The 24,927-nt window shown below is 49.3% G+C and overlaps 1 protein-coding gene across 2 annotated transcripts in view; it reads left to right on the top strand.

Annotated features, from left to right (window-relative positions):
• STXBP3 (syntaxin binding protein 3) overlaps nt 1-24,927 on the top strand; it is a 273,208-nt gene that overhangs the window by 104,241 nt on the left and 144,040 nt on the right. For both annotated transcript variants that reach the window (XM_063940160.1, XM_063940159.1), the window contains one exon: nt 2,428-2,504. In XM_063940160.1, coding sequence (XP_063796230.1) covers nt 2,428-2,504 — 77 coding nt within the window. The remainder of the gene's footprint in view (nt 1-2,427; nt 2,505-24,927) is intronic.

Raw genomic sequence — 24,927 nt, 5'->3', positions numbered from 1 at the left:
GAAAGCCGGATCCTAAAGGAAAAAGGCATTCCGGAAGAGGTCATTCCTACCCTGGTCAAAGCCAGAAAGGAGGTGACCGCACAACATTATCACCACATGTGGCGAAAATATGTTGCGTGGTGTGAGGCCAGGAAGGCCCCACAAAGAAATTTCAACTCGGTCGTTTCCTGCATTTCCTGCAAACAGGAGTGTCTATGGGCCTCAAATTGGGGTCCATTAAGGTTCAAATTTCGGCCCTGTCGATTTTCTTCCAGAAAGAATTGGCTTCAGTTCCTGAAGTCCAGAAGTTTGTCAAGGGAGTATTGCATATACAACCCCCTTTTGTGCCTCCAGTGGCACTGTGGGATCTCAACGTAGTTCTGGGATTCCTCAAATCACATTGGTTTAAAACCAGTCAAATCTGTGGATTTGAAGCATCTCACATGAAAAGTGACCATGCTCTTGGCCCTGGCCTGGACCAGGCGAGTGTCAAATTGGTGGTTTTTTCTCAAAAAAGCCCATATCTGTTTGTCCATTCGGACAGGGCAGAGCTGCGGACTCGTCCCCAGTTCTCTCCCTAAGGTGGTGTCAGTGTTTCACCTGAACCAGCTTATTGTGGTGCCTTGCACCTACTAGGGACTTGGAGGACTCCAAGTTGCTAGATGTTGTCAGGGCCCTGAAAATATGTTCCAGGACGGCTGGAGTCAGGAAAACTGACTTGCTGTTATCCTGTATGCACCCAACAAACTGGGTGCTCTTGCTTCTAAGCAGACTGTTGCTAGTTGGATGTGTAATACAATTCAGCTTGCACATTCTGTGGCAGGCCTGCCACAGCCAAAATATGTAAATGCCCATTCCACAAGGAAGGTGGGCTCATCTTGGGCGGCTGCCCGAGGGGTCTCGGCTTTACAACCTTGCCGAGCAGCTACTTGGTCAGGGGCAAACACGTTTGCTAAATTCTACAAATTTGATACCCTGGCTAAGGAGGACCTGGAGTTCTCTCATTCGGTGCTGCAGAGTCATCCGCACTCTCCCGCCCGTTTGGGAGCTTTGGTATAATCCCCATGGTCCTTTCAGGAACCCCAGCATCCACTAGGACGATAGAGAAAATAAGAATTTACTTACCGATAATTCTATTTCTCGGAGTCCGTAGTGGATGCTGGGCGCCCATCCCAAGTGCGGATTATCTGCAATACTTGTACATAGTTACAAAAATCGGGTTATTATTGTTGTGAGCCATCTTTTCAGAGGCTCCGCTGTTATCATACTGTTAACTGGGTTTAGATCACAAGTTGTACGGTGTGATTGGTGTGGCTGGTATGAGTCTTACCCGGGATTCAAAATTCCTCCCTTATTGTGTACGCTCGTCCGGGCACAGTACCTAACTGGCTTGGAGGAGGGTCATAGGGGGAGGAGCCAGTGCACACCACCTGATCGGAAAGCTTTACTTTTGTGCCCTGTCTCCTGCGGAGCCGCTATTCCCCATGGTCCTTTCAGGAACCCCAGCATCCACTACGGACTCCGAGAAATAGAATTATCGGTAAGTAAATTCTTATTTTTTTTTACAGATGAGCTAGAGTTTTTCCAATTAAATCCCACCCACAATAAGAAAAACTATTTATTATTATTATTAGTATTATTATTATTATTATTATTATTATTTATTTGCTGTCCAGCTATTTCTGGATTAACAAATCAACATTTGACTGAAACTCTTGCTTGTATTTACCTTTATGCGTAAGAAAATGTAGTAGGGTGTGGATCATTAGATCGACAGTGTCCAGGTCGACCACCATAGGTCGACAGTCACTAGGTCAACAGGGTTGGAAGGTCGACAGGGTTTCTAGGTCGATGTGCTAGCTCGACAGGTCAAAAGGTCGACATGAGTTTTTTTTGGGCGGGGGATGGGTTTGGTGTCGTTTTCTTCGTAGAGTGACCGGGAACCCCAATTAGTTCACCGTGTTCCCTCGCATGGTACGCTCGCTACCGTTCCAATTGTAGTCCACGTGAATCGTCAAGAAAAGTTAAAAAAACAAAACCTCATGTCGACCTTTTGACCTGTCGACCTAGCACATGTCGACCTAGAACCCCTGTTAACCTTCCAACCCTGTGGACCTAGTGACTGTCTACCTATAGTGGTCGACCTAAACATTGTTGACCTTCAGACCGGATCCCATTGCAGTATGTGTTGTATACAAACTTGGATTTCTGATTGCAAATGCCTTTAAATATGTGGAGTAACAACACTGTAAATATTCCTGTTCTTTCCAGGAATCTGATCACTCGCAGATTCATCAAGTAATGCCACAATAATTTAATACATTTTTTAAATGTTTATTTAAAAGCCCAGAAAAGAGAGAAACAGATATGTATGTCATTTTTAGAAACCTTTACATTGCCAAATATGTATTAAGTTTTTTTGTTGTTGTTTTTTTTGTCTTTCTCCAGTTGTGGAAGATATTTATAAGATCAGGCAGCCTGTTAGAGATTTAAAAGCCATCTACTTTATTTCGCCCAATGAGAAGGTATGTACTGGCTTATCTCACAAATACTTTTGTAGCCCATAGGATGTAACACCTATTTTATGGCTCTTCGTATAAGCAAAGTAAAAATGCCTAAACGTTATTATACATCTATTCACTACATTTAGTAGTTTAGTTCAATTTTTCCCAAATATCTCTCAACAGTTCATGTTTTTAGGTTTTCTGTCTGTGAAAACAGGTACACAATTACTGATCCTGCCAAGTAAACTGTACATAGTTTAAAGAAATCCTGAAAACAAGAGCTTCTGAGGAGTGTGTGAGGAGCAGATTTGGGAAACACAGGTCTTGTTGGGTTTTCCATTCTACTCCCTCACAGAGGGTTGTTTTCCTTCCTGTACATCCTTGTGTTACTGGAATGCATGTGGGTCCTTCACTACTCAACACCAGTTTCTCTGACGTCCTAGTGGATGCTGGGGACTCTGTCAGGACCATGGGGAATAGCGGCTCCGCAGGAGACAGGGCACAAAATTTAAAAGTTTGACCACTAGGTGGTGTGTACTGGCTCCTCCCCCTATGACCCTCCTCCAAGCCTCAGTTAGGTTTTTGTGCCCGTCCGAGCAGGGTGCAATCTAGGTGGCTCTCATAAAGAGCTGCTTAGAGTAAAAGTTTTGATAGTTTTATTATTTTCAGTGAGTCCTGCTGGCAACAGGCTCACTGCAACGAGGGACCTAGGGGAGAAGAAGTGAACTCACCTGCGTGCAGGATGGATTTGCTTCTTAGGCTACTGGACACTAGCTCCAGAGGGACGATCACAGGTACAGCCTGGATGGGGTCACCGGAGCCGCGCCGCCGACCCCCTTGCAGATGCCGAAGTAAGAAGAGGTCCAGAAACCGGCGGCTGAAGGCTTTTCAGTCTTCATGAGGTAGCGCACAGCACTGCAGCTGTGCGCCATTGCGCTCAGGCACACTTCACACCGGCGGTCACTGAGGGTGCAGGGCGCTGGGGGGGGCGCCCTGGGCAGCAATGTTAATACCTTTCTGGCTAAAAAGAATACATCACATATAGTCCATGAGGCTATATGGATGTATTTCACCCCTGCCAGGTCTCAGAAAAACCGGGAGAAGAGCCCGCCGGAATAGGGGGCGGGGCCTATCTCCTCAGCACACAGCGCCATTTTCCTACACAGCTCCGCTGCTAGGAAGGCTCCCAGGCTCTCCCCTGCACTGCACTACAGAAACAGGGTAAAAAACAGAGAGGGGGGGCATTTTTTGGCGATATTATATATATTTAAGCAGCTATAAGGAAACAACACTTATATAAGGTTGTTCCTATATAATTATAGCGCTTTGGTGTGTGCTGGCAAACTCTCCCTCTGTCTCCCCAAAGGGCTAGTGGGGTCCTGTCTTCTATCAGAGCATTCCCTGTGTGTCTGCTTTGTGTCGGTACGTGTGTGTCGACATGTATGAGGACGATGTTGGTGTGGAGGCGGAGCAATTGCCGGTAATGGTGATGTCACCCCCTAGGGAGTCGACACCGGAATGGATGGCTTTGTTTATGGAATTACGTGATAATGTCAGCACGCTGCAAAAGTCGGTTGACGACATGAGACGACCGGCAAACCAGTTAGTACCTGTACAGGCGTCTCAAACACCGTCAGGGGCTGTAAAACGCCCTTTGCCTCAGTCGGTCGACACAGACCCAGACACGGACACTGACTCCAGTGTCGACGGTGAAGAAACGAACGTATTTTCCAGTAGGGCCACACGTTATATGATCACGGCAATGAAGGAGGCTTTGCATATCTCTGATACTGCAAGTACCACAAAAAGGGGTATTATGTGGGGTCTGAAAAAACTACCTGTAGTTTTTCCTGAATCAGAGGAATTGAATGACGTGTGTGATGAAGCGTGGGTTACCCCTGATAAAAAACTGCTAATTTCAAAGAAGTTATTGGCATTATACCCTTTCCCGCCAGAGGTTAGGGCGCGCTGGGAAACACCCCCTAGGGTGGACAAGGCGCTCACACGTTTATCCAAACAAGTGGCGTTACCGTCTCCTGATACGGCCGCCCTCAAGGATCCAGCTGATAGGAGGCTGGAAAATACTCTAAAAAGTATATACACACATACTGGTGTTATACTGCGACCAGCAATCGCCTCAGCCTGGATGTGCAGTGCTGGGGTGGCTTGGTCGGATTCCCTGACTGAAAATATTGATACCCTGGATAGGGACAGTATTTTATTGACTATAGAGCAATTAAAGGATGCATTCCTTTATATGCGAGATGCACAGAGGGATCTCTGCACTCTGGCATCAAGAGTAAGTGCGATGTCCATATCTGCCAGAAGAAGTCTATGGACACGACAGTGGTCAGGCGATGCGGATTCCAAACGGCATATGGAAGTATTGCCGTATAAGGGGGAGGAATTATTTGGGGTCGGTCTATCGGATTTGGTAGCCACGGCAACAGCCGGGAAGTCCACCTTTTTACCTCAAGTCCCCTCCCAGCAGAAAAAGACGCAGTCTTTTCAGCCGCAGTCCTTTCGTTCCTATAAGAACAAGCGAGCAAAAGGGACATTCATATTTGCCCCGAGGCAAAGGAAAGGGTAAGAGACTGCAGCAAGCAGCCTCTTCCCAGGAGCAGAAGTCCTCCCCGGCTTCTGCAAAGGCCTCAGCATGACGCTGGGACCTTACAAGCGTACTCAGGGGCGGTGGGGGGTCGCCTCAAGAATTTCAGCGCACAGTGGGCTCACTCGCAGGTGGACCCCTGGATCCTGCAGGTAGTATCTCAGGGTTACAGGTTGGAATTCGAGAAGTCTCCCCCTCGCCGGTTCCTAAAATCTGCTTTGCCAACGTCTCCCTCAGACAGGGCGACGGTATTGGAAGCCATTCACAAGCTGTATTCTCAGCAGGTGATAATCAAGGTACCCCTTCTACAACACTCAGAGCAGTGATAGCGAATCTGGAAGAAGGGGATTTTATGGTGTCCTTGGACATCAAGGATGCTTACCTTCATGTCCCAATTTGCCCTTCACACCAAGGGTACCTCAGGTTCGTGGTACAAAACTGTCATTAACAGTTTCAGACGCTGCCGTTTGGATTGTCCACGGCACCCAGGGTCTTTACCAAGGTAATGGCCGAAATGATGATCCTTCTTCGAAGAGAAGGCGTATTAATTATCCCTTACTTGGACGATCTCCTGATAAGGGCAAGATCCAGAGAACAGCTGGAGGTCGGAGTAGCACTAACTCAAGTAGTGCTCCAACAGCACGGGTGGATTCTGACGACACGTCTGCTGTTCCTAGGGATGATTCTGGACACTGTTCAGAAAAAGGTATTTCTTCCGGAGGAGAAAGCCAGGGAGTTATCCGAACTCGTCAGGAACCTCCTAAAACCAGGGACAGTGTCTGTGCATCAATGCACAAGAGTCCTGGGAAAAATGGTGGCTTCTTACGAAGCGATTCCATTCGGCACATTCCATGCACGAATTTTTCAGTGGGATCTGCTAGACAAATGGTCCGGATCGCATCTGCAGATGCATCAGCGGATAAAATTGTCGACAAGGACAAGGGTCTCTCTGCTATGGTGGTTGCAGAGTGCTCATCTGTTAGAGGGCCGCAGATTCGGCATACAGAACTGGGTCCTAGTGACCACGGATGCCAGCCTGAGAGGCTGGGGAGCGGTCACACAAGAAAGAAACTTCCAGGGCGTGTGGTCAAGCCTGGAAACGTCTCTTCACATAAATATACTGGAACTAAAAGCAATCTACAATGCTCTAAGCCTGGCAAAACCTCTGCTTCAGGGTCAGCCGGTGTTGATCCAGTCGGACAACATCACGGCAGTCGCCCACGTAAACAGACAGGGCGGCACAAGAAGCAGGAGGGCAATGTCAGAAGCTGCAAGGATTCTTCGCTGGGCGGAAAATCATGTGATAGCACTGTCAGCAGTGTTCATCCCGGGAGTGGACAACTGGGAAGCAGACTTCCTCAGCAGACACGATCTTCACCCGGGAGAGTGGGGACTTCATCCAGAAGTCTTCCACAAGATTGTAGTCCATTGGGAAAGACCAATGGTGGACATGATGGCGTCCCGCCTCAACAAAAAACTGGACAGGTATTGCGCCAGGTCAAGAGACCCTCAGGCAATAGCTGTGGACGCTCTGGTAACACCATGGGTGTACCAGTCAGTGTATGTGTTCCCTCCTCTGCCTCTCATACCCAAGGTACTGAGAATTATACGGCAAAGGGGAGTAAGAACGATACTAGTGGCTCCGGACTGGCCAAGAAGGACTTGGTACCCGGAACTTCAGGAGATGCTCACGGAAGATCCGTGGCCTCTACCTCTAAGAAGGGATCTGCTTCAGCAGGGACCGTGTCTATTCCAAGACTTACCGCGGCTGCGTTTGACGGCATGGCGGTTGAACGCCGGATCCTAAGGGAAAAAGGCATTCCGGAAGAGGTCATCCCTACCCTGGTCAAAGCCAGGAAGGAGGTGACTGCACAACATTATCACCGCATTTGGAGAAAATATGTTGCATGGTGTGAGGCCAGGAAGGCCCCGACAGAGGAATTTCAACTGGGTCGATTCCTACATTTCCTGCAAACAGGATTATCTATGGGCCTCAAATTAGGGTCCATTAAGGTTCAAATTTCGGCCCTGTCGATTTTCTTCCAGAAAGAATTGGCTTCAGTTCCTGAAGTCCAGACTTTTGTAAAAGGAGTACTACATATACAGCCCCCGGTTGTGCCCCCAGTGGCACCGTGGGATCTCAATGTAGTTTTGGATTTTCTCAAATCCCATTGGTTTGAGCCACTCAAATCGGTAGATTTGAAATATCTTACATGGAAAGTAACCATGCTACTGGCCCTGGCTTCAGCCAGGAGAGTGTCGGAATTGGCGGCTTTATCGTATAAAAGCCCATATCTGATTTTCCATTCGGACAGGGCAGAATTGAGGACGCGTCCTCATTTTCTGCCTAAGGTGGTATCAGCGTTTCACCTGAACCAGCCTATTGTGGTGCCTGCGGCTACTAGCGATTTGGAGGATTCCAAGTTGCTGGACGTTGTCAGAGCATTGAAAATCTGTCAATGCCCACTCCACAAGGAAGGTGGGCTCATCTTGGGCGGCTGCCCGAGGGGTCTCGGCATTACAACTCTGCCGAGCAGCTACGTGGTCAGGGGAGAACACGTTTGTAAAATTCTACAAATTTGATACCCTGGCTAAGGAGGACCTGGAGTTCTCTCATTCGGTGCTGCAGAGTCATCCGCACTCTCCCGCCCGTTTGGGAGCTTTGGTATAATCCCCATGGTCCTGACGGAGTCCCCAGCATCCACTAGGACGTCAGAGAAAATAAGAATTTACTCACCGGTAATTCTATTTCTCGTAGTCCGTAGTGGATGCTGGGCGCCCATCCCAAGTGCGGATTGTCTGCAATACTTGTACATAGTTATTGTTACAAAAAAATCGGGTTGTTTATTGTTGTGAGCCATCTTTTCAGAGGCTCCTACGTTATCATACTGTTAACTGGGTTCAGATCACAAGTTGTACGGTGTGATTGGTGTGGCTGGTATGAGTCTTACCCGGGATTCAAAATCCTTCCTTATTGTGTACGCTCGTCCGGGCACAGTATCCTAACTGAGGCTTGGAGGAGGGTCATAGGGGGAGGAGCCAGTACACACCACCTAGTGGTCAAACTTTTAAATTTTGTGCCCTGTCTCCTGCGGAGCCGCTATTCCCCATGGTCCTGACGGAGTCCCCAGCATCCACTACGGACTACGAGAAATAGAATTACCGGTGAGTAAATTCTTATTTTCTGCATCGGGGTACACTGTGTTTCACAGGGAAAACATTGGGGTATAGAGCGGGATCTTTATCCAGAGGCATCATCAGCCAAAGCTTTGACTGTACCAGGATGCATTAGGATCTTCTCTATAAACCCGCCTCTAGGCACTGAGAGCTCAGTTTCGAGTGGTGCCTGCAGGTAGCAGGTACCTAACAGGCGGGCTGCACTGGGCAGCCCTGAAAAAGCTAAAAGAAGACTTCAAGGGCCCGCAGCACTGTTATGTCAGGGTGACATTCAGTGCTGCATCTCTGTCACCTCCCAAGCGGCGTCGCATACTCCCGCGGCTCAGATCCCGGGTGCTTGCTGCGGAGACGCTCCGGCTTAGGCACACCGTCGCAGACGCTTTCTCCTGGTTCGCATGGCTGCTACGAAGGGAGGAGGTAAGAAGGTCCCCCAGGTGGAACCTGCTCTAAATTGCGTTCCAGGTCGCACTCTAGGGAGACGGACTGCGACGCAGGCGTGGACACGGTCATCGAGCAGGGACCCCACTATATCCGCCAGGCATAGGAGTACAGGTCGGGTGTACTAACGCCCCTATTGGTAAGGCTCTGTAGTACCAGCGGTGAGGACCATCATAGGGGAGCCGGTGCTTGACCAGTAGCCCCTCCCATGGCCCAGGGCACCATCTCCTCACAGATTTCCCGCCCTGGAGCTGCCTCACACTCTTCCCCCAGTTCCTGACAGAGACGCTGGGTGCGATCTTCTGAGCATAGCTGCTACTGTTCTCTGGGATTCCAGGGCAAGGTCTCCCCTGTAAAGCCGCCTGTTCACAGCGCTGAGACTTTACAGACACTTGAGTATTCTACATGTCTTATTACAGACAGCGTTAGTTAAGAAAGAGTGTACCTATTACAGAATATATTGGGGGTCATTCCGACCAGTTCGCTCGCTGCGTTTTAACGCAGCAGAGCGAACGGGTCCCTGCTTTGCATGCGCGGTGCCGTAGTGCGGCTGCGCATGTGGGACGGGCGAAGGCTGTAGCAGGACAACGATCGCCTCTGCCCGATTGACAGGCAGAGGCGATCGATGTACGGGAGGGGGCGAAATGGCTGCGTTTGGCCGCCGTTTCGTAGGCGCGGTCCGGCCAATGCAGGCGTGGCTGGACCGAATGGTGGGCGGGCCGCAGCGGCTTCGTCACGTCATACGCAGCTGCTGCGGGCCAGGGAGCGAGGAGTAGCTCCCGGTCAGCACGCTAAAGCTGTGCTGGCCGAGAGTTACTCCTGAAGTGCAAAGGCATCGCCGCTGTGCGATGCCTTTGCACTTCTGCGAGGGGAGGGCCGGACTGACATGCGGGGCGGACTAGTCCCGTGATGTGCGTCCACCCCGCATGTCAGGAAAGATTATCGTAGCTGTGCTAAATTTAGCACAGCTACGTTCAACTCGGAATGACCCCCATTGTACGAGTACTCTGATATATACCACCGGTATTGGATTATATATAATCTCTCAGTTTCCCATAGAGAAAAAATGCAAAAACCAGCTCTCACGATTCAGTTGAAAGCAGAAAAGGATTTATTCTTCAATACAAATCCATTAGTGATACATCCAACAACTGTGGCCCGACAGCTGTTTCAATGCATACAGAGTAGCTACACGTGAGGCGGAATACACTCTATAACCCCTAGCAGGAAAGGAATACGACACCAATTGTATTTAAAATGTTAGGATCCAACCCACCAACAACTATTTACTCAAAAGGGGGTTACAACAATAATACAATCACATAAGAGAAGAGGCTCCAATCAATGGATACATACGTTTATTCACCAGCGCCACCCGGTTCCGGTCCACAGTCAATCTGGAAAAGATGACCTTCAGAGAATGTGTCTGACCGGCCAGGCAGCGTGGCTTTTATACAATATTCCAAAGCATGAAACAATAGAAACTGTATGCTCTTCTTCCATTGGTCTGGGGGTGGGACATATCCTGTGCACTGGGGATCATTGGTCCGCTCAAGCAGTGGGCGATGGCTAAGTCCTGAGATGTGATTACTGTTGTTAACATCTGAGTTCCCGCCCCAAGACCAGTTAACCCACCACATTAGCATACATAAATCCGTTATTACTAATAACTTATTGCTGCAATATGAGACAATATCCTCATACCCACCGGATTACTACGTATGTGACCCTGATCAATATGATCCCACACATGATATGTTTATCCATTTCCATCCTCAATAAATAAATATATATATATATATATATATATATATATATATATTATATATATAAAAAACAGAAAATTACTCTCCCACTGCGCTATTTCAAAGTTAAACGATAAAATTGTAAGTGGCTGCCTGTAACCTCTAAGTTCCCTGTTAGGTGGAACTAAGTGTGTAAACATATAAAGCAAATCGAGGTATTTGCGCCAAGGGGGTCGTATCAACGCCCTACTTTAAAACGGACCCTTACAACGTTTTACAGATACATTTCGTCCGATAACATATATAAAAGATATACTGTATTTATAAAAACATAAGTTCAAAACCAATGTAAATGAATATACAGAGTTAATACATTTGAATTTGTTGCACAATTTGAACAATCAGCTTGTAGTGTTGAGGAAAGATGTAGGTATGTCACTACAACTTCCTCCTTCTCCTTATTGTAGATTCGGAGGTAACATCAGACAATAGATAGATAAATAACCCAACACGTTTTGTCTTGTTCCAAGACTTCATCAGGGGTGATATCTACAATTGTAGAACAGTAAATCACAATAATGTACAGCAATGAGCATCTTAAACTCTAATATAACATGACATATTGGTATGTGGAGGACATGGCATAGCAACATGAGGAAAAACAGAATAAAATAAATAAAATGGAGAAAAAGGAGACAAGAGAAAAAGCACAAATTGTAAAAGACATACCTCATCAATTTAATAAGTATTGTCTGCACATAAATGATCATTCAAAGATGTTAGGACAAATTTTTTTTTTCTAAATTTCAGTGGAACTTGATTGGTACAGCAAGGACCAGGCCTAATCAGAAAACATTTAGTAACATTTCTTAATGTGGAGTTACTCTCCTTTTTAATACAACAAAAAATGGATTTGTCCCAAATGGAGCGGCACATACCTCATGAATTATCAGCTTGAAACATGACATTCGGATACTCAAATATGGAGAAGATTCATAAGGATATAGAATCTAACCGGTTCATATGCGTAAGACACCTAATAAATTTATTAATTGGGTATCAATCATAAGAATAACAACAGAAAGAATACAATTAAAGATTCTTTAATGTAATTTCCACATAGCTTTCAAGGGCCCGGGATTAGTTATAACAGCCACAAGTGCTATCAATCTACAGGGTACCTATACTGAGTATTCTAATTATCTGTTAACACTATCAAAAAACTTTTTATTGGGGGCGTGGCCTGGCTCGTGAGCTGAGAGGAGGAAGTTTGTAAGAGCTCCTGCTGGCCCTGTTTTACTACCTGCTCTGCACAGCACCTTACAGGTCTACAAACTCCTGTACCCAGTATACCTGCTCCCTATATCACCTGGGTCCGGAGGGTCTAGGTTGCGGAGCCGGGGAGCCCTTTTAAGGGTTCCTGCGGGTTGCGGCCTTTCCCTCCACAAGAGGCAGGGGACTGTGGCGCGGTTCTCTCCCCCCCCCCCCCCCCCCCCCCCCGCCCGGAAACGTGGCTGTGCAGGCCGACTGGTGCAGGATACCCCGGAGACCCGTGCGGCGATAACCCTGGTGCCTGAGTTCCCCCGTGAGCCTGCGGCAGTCATCCGGACAGGGTGCGGCTGACGGAGGCGGCCTCGTACGGCGGGTGAGTCCCCTCTTGCTGGTCTGCTCCGGCGCAGCATTGAGGACCCTTCCTCTCTCCCCTCACCGCCCCTGCCCCTCTTGACTTACCTGGGGGGGGCCTGATACGTGCCGCGGAATCGGGGAGCGGTCCCCGGAGCTCCCGCGGGTTGCGGCCTATCAGCGGCCCTCAAGCCGGGGCCTCGATTCCGCCGTCGAGCCGGAGAAGCCCGCGGACGCGGCGGTTTGGGGCTCCCGGTCCCATCCTCCACTCCTGTCTGCCCGGCCCGCTGTGGCATACCCTCGGGGACACCTCCCTGCTGTCCCCGCCTGTCATCTTGGCCGGCGGCCATCTTAGTGGGGACGCAGCTCTCCCCTGGCACTCCTGTTGCTCTCTGGGGTGGGAGATGTGCAGCTCAATAGCTGTCCCTGACCCCCAGGATACCTGCTTTGGGCCCCTGAACATTAACTAGCTGCACAGCCTTGCACTACATCCTAACAACGGGGAAGTTCTCCGTGCTGCTGCTGGGGGATTACACTTCCCTGCACGTGCTCTCTCCCCACTAAATACCCCTTATTGAGGGTTATGCTGCTCCCTCCGGTTGCGCCTAGGTAGGGTTGTGGCACGCTAACATACACACCTGTGCCTCTAAAAGCACATTTGTGGTGACCTCTATTGCACTCCCCCCATATAGCGGCTGCGGAACTGTGGGTGCCCCTCATAATGACCTAAGCCCCCCTGAAGACCCCGCAACTATTTGGGCTGGGCGGTGAACACCCACTGTGCTGAGACCTGGTCAATATCTACATTTTACAATATACCCGGCCGGGCTCTCCCGGCCACTCTCTGTGAACTGCCCACCATGTGATCTCATGATGTAACGCACCCGGTCCCGTGTGTGATTCTAATGCTATAGGAGCTCCCCCGCTCCCGCCCAGGTGTTGACTACCAATATACTTCATCTCTCATCGTCACCATGCCTAAAGGGGGGAAAAAGTCAAATGCCCATAATCTGGTGGGATACTTCAAGAACTCTACCCCATCCTCCGCCCGGAAACCATCCTCACCTCTGCCCGCATCAGCAGCATCCGACCGGGACTCAGATGATGACTCTTCCTCCACCCCCGCTACAAAAGCAGACGTAGCTCTTCTCCTGTCCGAAATGCGCAACATTAAAAAATCAATCCGTGCGGAGGTGCAGGAGGATATATCTGGGCTGAAGACAGATGTGGACAGCCTAGGCTCCAGAGTTGATGCCATTGAAAGGAAACAAGAGGAGCTTATCGCCTTCCAACAAGAATCAGAACAGGAGATGACCCAAATGCGTACAGATGTTATGCTATTAGCGGATAAACAAGAAGACCTGGATAACAGAGGTCGTCGTAACAATCTTAGAATCCATAATGTCCCCGAGACGGTGGAACAAACCCACCTCACGGATTACCTGCTCCGCCTTTTCCGCTCACTTGCTCCCTCCGTTCCCGACGATATGCTACTTCTAGATAGAGCTCACAGGGCCCTTCGACCTAGATCTCAAGACGCTAAAACGCAGAGAGATGTAATTCTACGTTTCCACTACTTTGCTGTCAAAGATCAAATCTATGCTAAAGCCCGGAGGACGCCAATCATCTCTTTCGAAGGCTCAGATCTCCTAATATTTCAGGACTTGTCGCCGGTTACGTTGAACAGAAGAAGGGAACTAAAGGATATAACCAAAACCCTGAGAGACAACAACGTCAGATATAGGTGGGGCTTTCCCTTTGCCCTCCAAGTCAGGGCGGACGGCAAAATCCTATCTGCTAGATCCCCCGATGAGGCCCTCCAGCTACTTCGCCATTTGAACATCTCCGGCCCTCCAACCACCTCACAGCGTCCTCCCCCAGTCAACACCTCCCCTTCCCTCACAGCCCCATCCTCGAATTGGAACACCGTTGGATCTGCTTCCCATGCCTCTCCGGATACATGATTCTACAGATGTGGCGATCCCTGTACTAACTCCATGTCCGCACATGTTCTCTATGGACCTCAGGGGATTTCTCTGCCATACGTCAAGATTCCCATACTGTGCAGAGTCCTCTGTTTGGCTAATGTTTATCGTTTATTGCCTTAGTAAATGTGGGGTGGGTGGGCCTGTTCGGGCCTCCGGGGCCGGGGTTTTCCGCGGCTGGCCGCGGGGGCTCCGGCCCCGGGTGGCCCGATGGGGTCACACCCTCCTCTTCGTGTTTCTAACAAGTTATAGTGTTACTACTGCGGCTATTTGGTCGCCACACCTTGTTCCCTCTCTGTTCCTGTAGATTTGTTTTCCTCCCTCCCCTCCTCTTCCCTCCCCCTATAGCTCCTTTTGCTTACTAAATACAATACGTACACTTAATTGATTTTGTCCACACACGGGCCCCCGATCTCCTCTCCGATCGGCTGGGTTCACCCATCCCCCACTCGACCTCCAAGGTCGATGTCGGACGAACTGGACCCGCGGGTCTATTTCCTCCTTGGGTCCGACTAGTGAGAATAGATCTTCTCTGTTTCTCTGACGTCCTAGTGGATGCTGGGAACTCCGTAAGGACCATGGGGAATAGACTGCTCCGCAGGAGACTGGGCACATCTAAAGAAAGATTTAGGACTATCTGGTGTGCACTGGCTCCTCCCCCTATGACCCTCCTCCAAGCCTCAGTTAGATTTCTGTGCCCGGCTGAGCTGGATGCACACTAGGGGCTCTCCTGAGCTCCTAGAAGAAAGTATAGTTTAGGTTTTTTATTTTACAGTGAGACCTGCTGGCAACAGGCTCACTGCAGCGAGGGACTAAGGGGAGAAGAAGCGAACCTACCTAACTGGTGGTAGCTTGGGCTTCTTAGGCTACTGGACACCATTAGCTCCAGAGGGATCGAACACAGGACCCGACCTCGTCGTCCGGTGCCGCGCCGCCGTCCCCCTTACAGAGCCAGAAGCAAGAAGGTGGTCCGGAAAATCGGCGGCTGAAGACTTCTGTCTTCTCCAAGGTAGCGCACAGCACTGCAGCTGTGCGCCATTGCTCCTCATGCACACCACACACTCCGGTCACTGATGGGTGCAGGGCGCTGGGGGGGGCGCCCTGAGCAGCAATATTAACACCTTGGCTGGCAAAACTAACACCATATATAGCCTCAGGGGCTATATAGGTGTATATTAACCCCTGCCAGAAACTATAAAATAGCGGGAGAAAGCCCGCCGAAAAAGGGGCGGAGCCATCTCCCTCAGCACACTGGCGCCATTTTTCCCTCACAGCTCCGCTGGAAGGAAGCTCCCTGGCTCTCCCCTGCAGTCCTGCACTACAGAAAGGGTAAAAAAGAGAGGGGGGGCACAATTTAGGCGCAGTATATATATTATATAGGCAGCTATAAGGGAAAACACTCTGTATAGGTGATATCCCTGTGTTATATAGCGCCCTGGTGTGTGCTGGCATACTCTCCCTCTGTCTCCCCAAAGGGCTTTGTGGGGTCCTGTCCTCTGTAAGAGCATTCCCTGTGTGTCTGCTGGGTGTCGGTACTGCTGTGTCGACATGTATGATGAGGATAATGATGTGGAGGCGGAGCAAATGCCTGTGAATGTGATGTCACCCCCTGCGGGGTCGACACCAGTGTGGATGGACTTATGGAAGGAATTACGTGACAGTGTCAGCTCCTTACATAAAAGGTTTGACGACATAGGACAGCCGGCTACTCAGCTTGTGCCTGTCCAAGCGTCTCAAATGTCATCAGGGGCTATAAAACGCCCGCTACCTCAGATGACAGCTACAGATGTCGACACGGATACCGACTCCAGTGTCGACGATGATGAGACGAGTGTACCCTCCAATAGATCCACCCGTTAAATGATTGAGGCAATGAAAAATGTTTTACACATTTCTGATGATACCCCTGGTACCACAAAAAAAAAGGGTATTATGTTTGGTGAGAAAAAACTACCGGTAGTTTTTCCTGCATCTGACGAATTAAATGAGGTGTGTGAGGAAGCGTGGACTTCCCCAGATAAGAAATTGATCATTTCTAAACGGTTAATGGCTGTGTACCCTTTCCCGCCAGAGGATAGGTCACGCTGGGAAACACCCCCTAGGGTAGATAAAGCATTGACACGCTTATCAAAGAAGGTGGCACTACCGTCTCCGGATACGGCCGCCCTAAAAGAACCTGCTGATAGAAAGCTGGAAAGTACCCTAAAAGCTATATACACACACACTGGCATTATATTGAGACCCGCTATTGCATCAGCTTGGATGTGCAGTGCTGCTGCTGCGTGGTCAGACTCCCTGTCGGAAAACATTGATACCATGGATAGGGACAATATTTTGCTTACGATTGACCATATAAAAGACGCGGTCTTATACATGCGTGATGCACAGAGGGATATTTGCCGGCTGGCATCAAAAATAAGCGCTATGTCCATTGCCGCCAGACGGGGGTTATGGACTAGGCAATGGTCAGGTGATGCCGACTCCAAGCGGCACATGGAAATTTTACCCTATAAAGGGGTGGAACTTTTTGGGGAAGGTCTTTCAGACCTCGTTTCCACAGCTACTGCTGGGAAATCGACTTTTTTGCCACAGGCTACCCCACAGCAAAAGAAAGCACCGTATTATCAGGTATAGTCCTTTCGGCCCCAGAAAAATAAGCGGGCTAGAGGCTCATCCTTTCTGCCGAGGGGCAGAGGAAGGGGGAAAAAGCTGCAGCACACAGCTAGTTCCCAGGAGCAGAAGTCCTCCCCTGCGTCCGGTAAGTCCACAGCATGACGCTGGGGCTGCTCAGGCGGAATTGGGAACGGTGGGGGCACGTCTCGGGTTTTTCGGCGCACAGTGGGCTCTCTCACAAGTGGATCCCTGGGTCCTTCAAGTAGTATCTCAGGGGTACAGGCTGGAATTCGAGACGTCTCCCCCCCGCCGTTTCCTAAAATCTGCCTTGCCGGCAACTCCCTCTGCCAGGGAGGCAGTGTTGGTGGCTATTCAAAAACTGTATTCACAGAAAGTGATCGTCAAGGTACCCCTCCTTCAGCAAGGAAAGGGTTACTACTCCACAATGTTTGTGGTACCGAAACCGGACGTTTCGGTGAGACCCATCTTAAATTTAAAAACCTTGAACACTTATATCAAAAGGTTCAAGTTCAAGATGGAATCGCTCAGGGCGGTTATTGCGAGCCTGGAGGAGGGGGATTACATGGTATCCCTGGACATCAAGGATGCGTACCTGCATGTCCCCATTTACCCTCCGCACCAGGAGTACCTCAGATTTGTGGTACAGGACTGTCACTATCCGTTCCAGACGCTGCCGTTCGGGTTATCCACGGCACCGAGGGTCTTTACCAAGGTAATGGCCGAAATGATGATACTCCTTCGCAAGAAGGGAGTTTTGATTATCCCGTACTTGGACGATCTCCTGATAAAAGCGAGGTCCAAAGAAGAGTTGATAGTGGGGGTGGCACTTTCTCAGGAAGTGCTACAGCAGCACGGCTGGATTCTAAACATTCCAAAGTCACAGCTGGTCCCGACGACACGTCTTCTGTTCCTGGGAATGATTCTGGACACAGACCAGAAAAGAGTGTTTCTTCCACTGGAAAAAGCCGAGGAATTGTCATCTCTGGTCAGAGACATCCTAAAACCAGGAAAAGTGTCGGTACATCAATGCACACGAGTCCTGGGAAAAATGGTAGCTTCGTACGAAGCAATTCCATTCGGAAGGTTCCACGCAAGGACGTTCCAGTGGGACCTGTTGGACAAATGGTCCGGGTCCCATCTCCAGATGCAACAGCGGATAACCCTATTGTCCAGAACCAGGGTGTCGCTGCTGTGGTGGCTGCAGAGGGCTCATCTACTAGAGGGCCGCAGATTCGGAATACAGGACTGGGTCCTGGTGACCATGGATGCCAGCCTTCGGGGCTGGGGGGCAGTCACAAAGGGAAGAAATTTCCAAGGACTGTGGTCAAATCAGGAGATTTCTCTTCACATAAATATCCTGGAGCTAAGGGCCATTTACAATGCCCTAAGCCAGGTAAGACCCCTGCTTCAAAACCAGCCGGTACTGATCCAGTCAGACAACATCACGGCGGTCGCCCATGTAAACAGACAGGGCGGCACGAGAAGCAGGATGGCGATGGCAGAAGCCACAAGGATTCTCAGATGGGCAGAGAATCATGTGTTAGCACTGGCAGCAGTGTTCATTCCGGGAGTGGACAACTGGGAAGCAGACTTCCTCAGCAGGCACGACCTCCACCCGGGAGAATGGGGACTTCATCCAGAAGTCTTCCAAATGCTGGTCAACCGGTGGGAAAAACCACAGGTAGACATGATGGCGTCCCGCCTCAACAAGAAGTTGAAAAGATATTGCGCCCGGTCAAGAGACCCTCAGGCGATAGCGGTGGACGCTCTAGTGACACCATGGGTGTACCAGTCGGTTTATGTGTTTCCTCCTCTACCTCTCATACCCAAGGTACTGAGAATAATAAGAAGGCGAGGAGTGAAAACCATACTCGTGGTTCCGGATTGGCCAAGAAGAGCTTGGTACCCGGAACTTCAAGAGATGCTTATAGAGGACCCTTGGCCTCTGCCGCTCAGACAAGACCTGCTGCAGCAGGGACCCTGTCTGTTCCAAGACTTACCGCGGCTGCGTTTGACGGCATGGCGGTTGAACACCGGATCCTGAAGGAAAAGGGTATTCCGGAGGAAGTCATCCCTACCCTGATCAAAGCCAGGAAGGATGTCACCGCAAGACATTATCACCGCATTTGGCGAAAATATGTTGCTTGGTGTGAGGCCATGAAGGCCCCGACGGAGGAATTTCAACTGGGTCGATTCCTGCACTTCCTGCAAGCAGGGGTGACGTTGGGCCTCAAATTGGGGTCCATAAAGGTCCAGATTTCGGCTCTGTCGATTTTCTTCCAAAAAGAACTGGCTTCACTACCCGAAGTTCAGACTTTTGTCAAAGGAGTACTGCATATTCAGCCTCCTTTTGTGCCCCCAGTGGCACCTTGGGATCTCAATGTGGTTTTGGCATTCCTAAAATCACATTGGTTCGAACCACTTAAGACTGTGGATTTAAAATATCTCACGTGGAAAGTGGTCATGCTGTTGGCCCTGGCGTCGGCCAGGCGGGTTTCAGAATTGGCGGCTTTGTCTTGTAAAAGCCCTTATCTGATTTTCCATATGGATAGGGCAGAATTGAGGACTCGTCCTCAGTTTCTCCCAAAGGTGGTCTCAGCTTTTCACTTGAACCAACCTATTGTGGTGCCTGCGGCTACTAGGGACTTGGAGGATTCCAAGTTGCTGGACATAGTCAGGGCCCTGAAAATTTATGTTTCCAGGACGGCTGGAGTCAGAAAAACTGACTCGCTGTTTATCCTGTATGCACCCACCAAGCTGGGTGCTCCTGCTTCTAAGCAGTCTATTGCGCGCTGGATTTGTAGAACTATTCAGCTGGCGCATTCTGCGGTGGGACTACCGCAGCCTAAATCTGTAAAAGCCCATTCCACAAGGAAGGTGGGCTCATCTTGGGCGGCTGCCCGAGGGGTCTCGGCTTTACAACTTTGCCGAGCTGCTACTTGGTCAGGGGCAAACACGTTTGCAAAATTCTACAAATTTGATACCCTGGCTGAGGAGGACCTGGAGTTCTCTCATTCGGTGTTGCAGAGTCGTCCGCACTCTCCCGCCCGTTTGGGAGCTTTGGTATAATCCCCATGGTCCTTACGGAGTTCCCAGCATCCACTAGGACGTCAGAGAAAATAAGAATTTACTCACCGGTAATTCTATTTCTCGTAGTCCGTAGTGGATGCTGGGCGCCCATCCCAAGTGCGGATTGTCTGCAATACTTGTAAATAGTTATTGTTACACAAATCGGGTTATTATTGCGAGCCATCTGTTCAGAGGCTCCTTTTGTTATCATACTGTTAACCGGGGTTCCTATCACGAGTTATACGTGTGATTGGTGTGGCTGGTATGAGTCTTACCCGGGATTCAAAATCCTTCCTTATTGTGTCAGCTCTTCCGGGCACAGTGTCCTAACTGAGGCTTGGAGGAGGGTCATAGGGGGAGGAGCCAGTGCACACCAGATAGTCCTAAATCTTTCTTTAGATGTGCCCAGTCTCCTGCGGAGCCGTCTATTCCCCATGGTCCTTACGGAGTTCCCAGCATCCACTACGGACTACGAGAAATAGAATTACCGGTGAGTAAATTCTTATTTTTCTAGTTACTGGTACTGATATATGCCTGTTCTTCTTCTGTTCTCCTACCCTTTCTCCTCTTCTTTCTCTGGTGTTCTTTCCTTCTTTGCTCCCCTTCTCTTCTGGGATCCCGCTGGTGCGCTTCCACATGGACAGTTCTCCACTTCTATTCCATGGCTCTTAGAATAGTTTCCCTGAACACGAAAGGTTTGAACAGCCCACGCAAACGCTCTCTCTTATTTCAGTCCCTTAAACAACTCAGAGGCGATATCATATTTCTACAAGAAACCCACTTCTCGGGCAAGTCACATCCTGAACTTAGGTCTAAACCTTTCCCACACACTCTCCATGCTTGTGAGCCCATGCACAAGAAGAAGGGGGTCTCTATACTCTTTGCTAACCACCTGGACTTCATCCCGTCCGATGTACTGAGGGACCCTGAGGGTAGATACCTCCTGTTAGTGGGGTTGTTAAATGGGACCCCCTATACATTCCTGAATATATATGCTCCCAACCAACTACAGGCCCCTTTCTTTCACTCCCTAAATAGCCTATTGGCCCTGCACAGGCGTGGTAATGTGGTCTTGGGGGGGGGGATTTTAACGTGACCCTGGATAGTGCACTGGATAGATCCAGGCCTCTGCCCAGATCTATGCGCACCTCTCATGCGCGTAACGCAACTGCTTTGAATCTCTTGTTATCACAACACTTTCTCTTCGATGCGTGGAGAGTGAAGGAGTCAAATGCTAAGGACTACACTTACTATTCCCCTATATATGATGTTTACACATGATTGGATATGATTTTTTTGAGTACAGAGCCTGCCCAGTGTATCCTTGACGCCTCCATTCACCCTAGTACGTGGTCAGACCATGGCCCGGTCACTGTGGATGTCCCGGGTCCGCATCCTCCCGCTCGCCACCCTGCGTGGAGGTTGAATGACAGACTCCTTCTTAATCCCCAAACGAAAGCTCACATAGTCGCCGAAATATCCCATTACTTTGATACAAACACATCTCCGTCTGTTTCTCCTATGTTATTGTGGGACGCCCATAAGGCGGTAATACGCGGATGCCTGATCAGTGCCTCCTCTCATAACAAGAGGGCCAGAACCAAACGTATCCAGGAGCTCTCGGACTTGGTCGCTTCCCTTTCACTGAAACACAAAAAGTCAGGGTCCGCAGCAGATCTCTCTTCCTTGTCCTCAGCCAGGGGAGAATTAAACATGCTCCTGACGGCTAAGGTAGAAACTAGCTTGAAATGGCTCAACCAGTCCTTTTACGAAAAAGGGGATAAGGCTGATCGTCTACTAGCCTCTAGGCTTCGGACTAGATTGGCAAGGAATAACGTTTTATCTATCCAGTCTTCCCCTGGTAAGAAAACGGGTGATCCCAAGCGTATCACCGAGACTTTCTCTCGCTTCTACGAGAAATTGTACAATGCTCATGGGCCCACTCAATCGAGCCCGGACTTTCATGCAGCTATTCACACTTTTCTGTCCCACTGCCATTTGCCCTGTCTGAGCCCATCGGTCTCAGCAGAACTGAACGCAAAGATCTCCGACGAAGAAATTGCCACCGTCGTTAAATCCTTAAAACTTAACAAGGCTCCAGGCCCGGACGGCTTTTCGGCTGCCTATTACAAAACTTTTCTCCCCCAGTTGGCGCCCCACCTTTCAACCCTCTTCAATGCTGTTTTACAGGGAGCCTCTTTCTCCAAGTCTACTCTGGAGGCTAAGATCATAGTCATCCCCAAGGATGGCAAGGATACATCCAATTGCGCTAACTATAGACCTATCTCACTACTTAATTCGGATATTAAGATTTACGCGAAAATCCTTGCTCTCCGATTGAACAGCGTCCTGCCCCACCTTATCCATAATGACCAGGTAGGATTTATCCCCGGCCGCCAAGCCCGAGACAACACGAGGCGGGTTGTTAGCCTGGCTCACTATATCAACCTCACACATACCCCTGCTCTTTTGCTTTCTCTGGACGCAGAGAAAGCGTTTGACAGGATAGGCTGGCCCTTTATGTTTGAAACTCTTGCTCACTTTGGTTTTCAGGGGGAATTCCTCACGGGGATCCAGGCCTTGTACTCGAACCCCTCCGCCAGGGTTTCCGTGAACGGAGTCCAGACGGACCCTCTGGATATCTCCAATGGCACCAGACAGGGCTGCCCACTCTCGCCCCTGATCTTTGCATTAGTCATTGAACCATTAGCAGCCCGTATCCGAGCCTCGACTGACATCGGGGGACTGGAGGTGGGGGGCTCTGTTTACAAGATTTCCCTATTCGCAGATGATGTCCTCCTCTCGCTTTCCTCACCACACACCTCTCTGCTGAACCTTTTTAACCTCCTGTCTGAATACGGACATGTTTCGGGTTATAAAGTCAATTGGTCTAAAACGGAAGCTCTTCCCTTCCACATTCCCCCTCCCCAACTGTCCCGCATGCAAACCAACTTTAAATTCTCCTGGTGCGCGTCTAAAATCCGATACCTGGGGATCTTTATCACGCGCCGCTACGGAGACCTGTATAAGGAGAACTTCCCGCCGTTGCTTAATAACCTTAAGGCTGATCTTCATAAATGGCAATCTTTGATTATCTCCTGGTTGGGTCGTATAGTAGCTCTGAAAATGAACATTATCCCCCGCTTACTTTATCTGTTTCAGACGCTACCAGTGAAAGTCCCGGACTCTGTCTTGACACAGATCCACTCTTGGTTGCTCCGCTTTGTGTGGAGAAATAGGGTCCCTAGGATAGGTTTCTCTACTTTACGCAAACCAGTGGAGGATGGGGGCAGGGGTTTCCCAGATATCCGCCTTTACTATCTGGCCACTCATCTTAGCCAAGCGGTGGCATGGTTCGCCCCTACCCAGTCCATTCGTTGGCTCCAGTTGGAAACGGCGCTCAGTCACACCCCATCTTTGTCGTCCTTACTCTTATCCCCCTCTAGAGCTAGATCTCCTCATTTGCAACTGCACCCTGTGCTGGAATTTACTTGCCAGCTCTGGGACTACTGCACTCGTCACTTTCACCTGCTGTCATCCCCCTCTGTGCTTACCCCCTTGTGGGATAACCCTTCTTTCGCTCCGGGTCATTCTCTGGCCCACTCCCGCCCATGGTTGGAGAGGAATATCCGCTTTGTTCTGGACGTACTACACGAGGGTGCCTGTACACCTCTACCGGAGATCATGTCAAAATATAACTTCCCGGAAGCGAATCCTTTTACCTATTTCCAATTAAGACATTTTATTTCTTCTTTATCGAACTCATCCCCGTTCCAACCTTTATCCACCCTGGAGTCCTATTGCTATCACAAACCGCTTGTCCGCGGAATCATTTCCCTACTGTACTCCCTTCTCCAGACATGGGGCCAGTCGGTAACCCCGGCCTTTGTGCTCCAATGGGAACGGGATCTAGGACCGCTGCCTGACGACTATGAATGGTCGGATGTCTTCACGGCGGCCGCAAAATCCTCCATTTCAACCCTAGTAAAGGAAAACGCCTACAAAATATTATATAGGTGGTATTTTGTCCCCTCTAGACTCCACAAAATGTTTCCCTCCTCTTCACCCATGTGCTGGAGAGGATGCGGCGGTCATGGCTCTTTCCTCCACATCTGGTGGACGTGCCCTAAGATCATGCTATTTTGGGACTCAGTCGCAAGCCTGATGAGTACAGTGCTCCAGACCCAAATATGCAAAGACCCTTGGTCTTTTCTACTAGGCCTCCCCATTGTTAACGTTCCTCCACAAGCCGGTAAATTACTGACACAGATCTTAAACGCAGCCAGGTGCTCAATTGCCCTCCAATGGAAACAGAGAGAGGCCCCCCCTATCAAACAGGTCATCGATAAAGTATGGTTCTTCGCAAGCATACCTTCATAATAGATCTTTCCAGTTTCTTATGATCTGGGAACTATGGTTCGCCTCTCAGGCTCCCGCAAATAGAATACGCTCCTCTGGGGGCTCGATGGCTCTGCTTCTATGATTTCTGTAGTTTCCTGTCCTGTCGAGTAGATTGGATTCTACCCCTAGTGTTCCCTTTCCGTGTTCCTCAAAGGTTACCTTCCATCTTACGCTAGCGCTTTGAGCGGGGATTGTGGCGTCTGGGGGCGCGCCAGCGGTTCCCTCTAACCCTATCTTTTCTCCCCCTATTCTATACCCCCCCCCCACCACCACCACCACCGTCTTTCCTTTCTTTTCCTCTCTCTCTTCTTACTTTGTCTTTAGTCTTCTTCTATCTACTGCTATAGTCACGAGTTTAATGTTTGGTTCCCATTCGGTTGAACTGCTGTTGTAACTCCAGATGTATACTTTACCGCTGTTTTCCTTGGTTATATTTCTGCTCTTAGTATTTTATTGTTTAACGAAAAGGCTTACCCCACGTGCGGTGGGGGGTCGTTGTAACCCTTTATAACCTAAAAACTTAAATAAACAATAAAAAAAACAAAAAAAAACTTTTTATTGATATTTGGAAGAAACCATGACTAGTTATATTAACCACCAATGCAATGAGTCAACAAGATGCCTACTCTAGAAAATCCAATTGTCCATAAATGATATCCTAAACCATAGATCAGCGTTTTGAAAAATAAATGAAATACTCATGGTACTATCCCTAAAAATGTTTCCCTTATTAACAGCAATAATTGGGAAAATCACTATGGTAC

This window comes from Pseudophryne corroboree, chromosome 9 (genome assembly GCF_028390025.1).
Source record: "Pseudophryne corroboree isolate aPseCor3 chromosome 9, aPseCor3.hap2, whole genome shotgun sequence".
Taxonomy (NCBI): domain Eukaryota; kingdom Metazoa; phylum Chordata; class Amphibia; order Anura; family Myobatrachidae; genus Pseudophryne; species Pseudophryne corroboree.
This window is presented reverse-complemented; position numbering and strand designations above follow the sequence as displayed.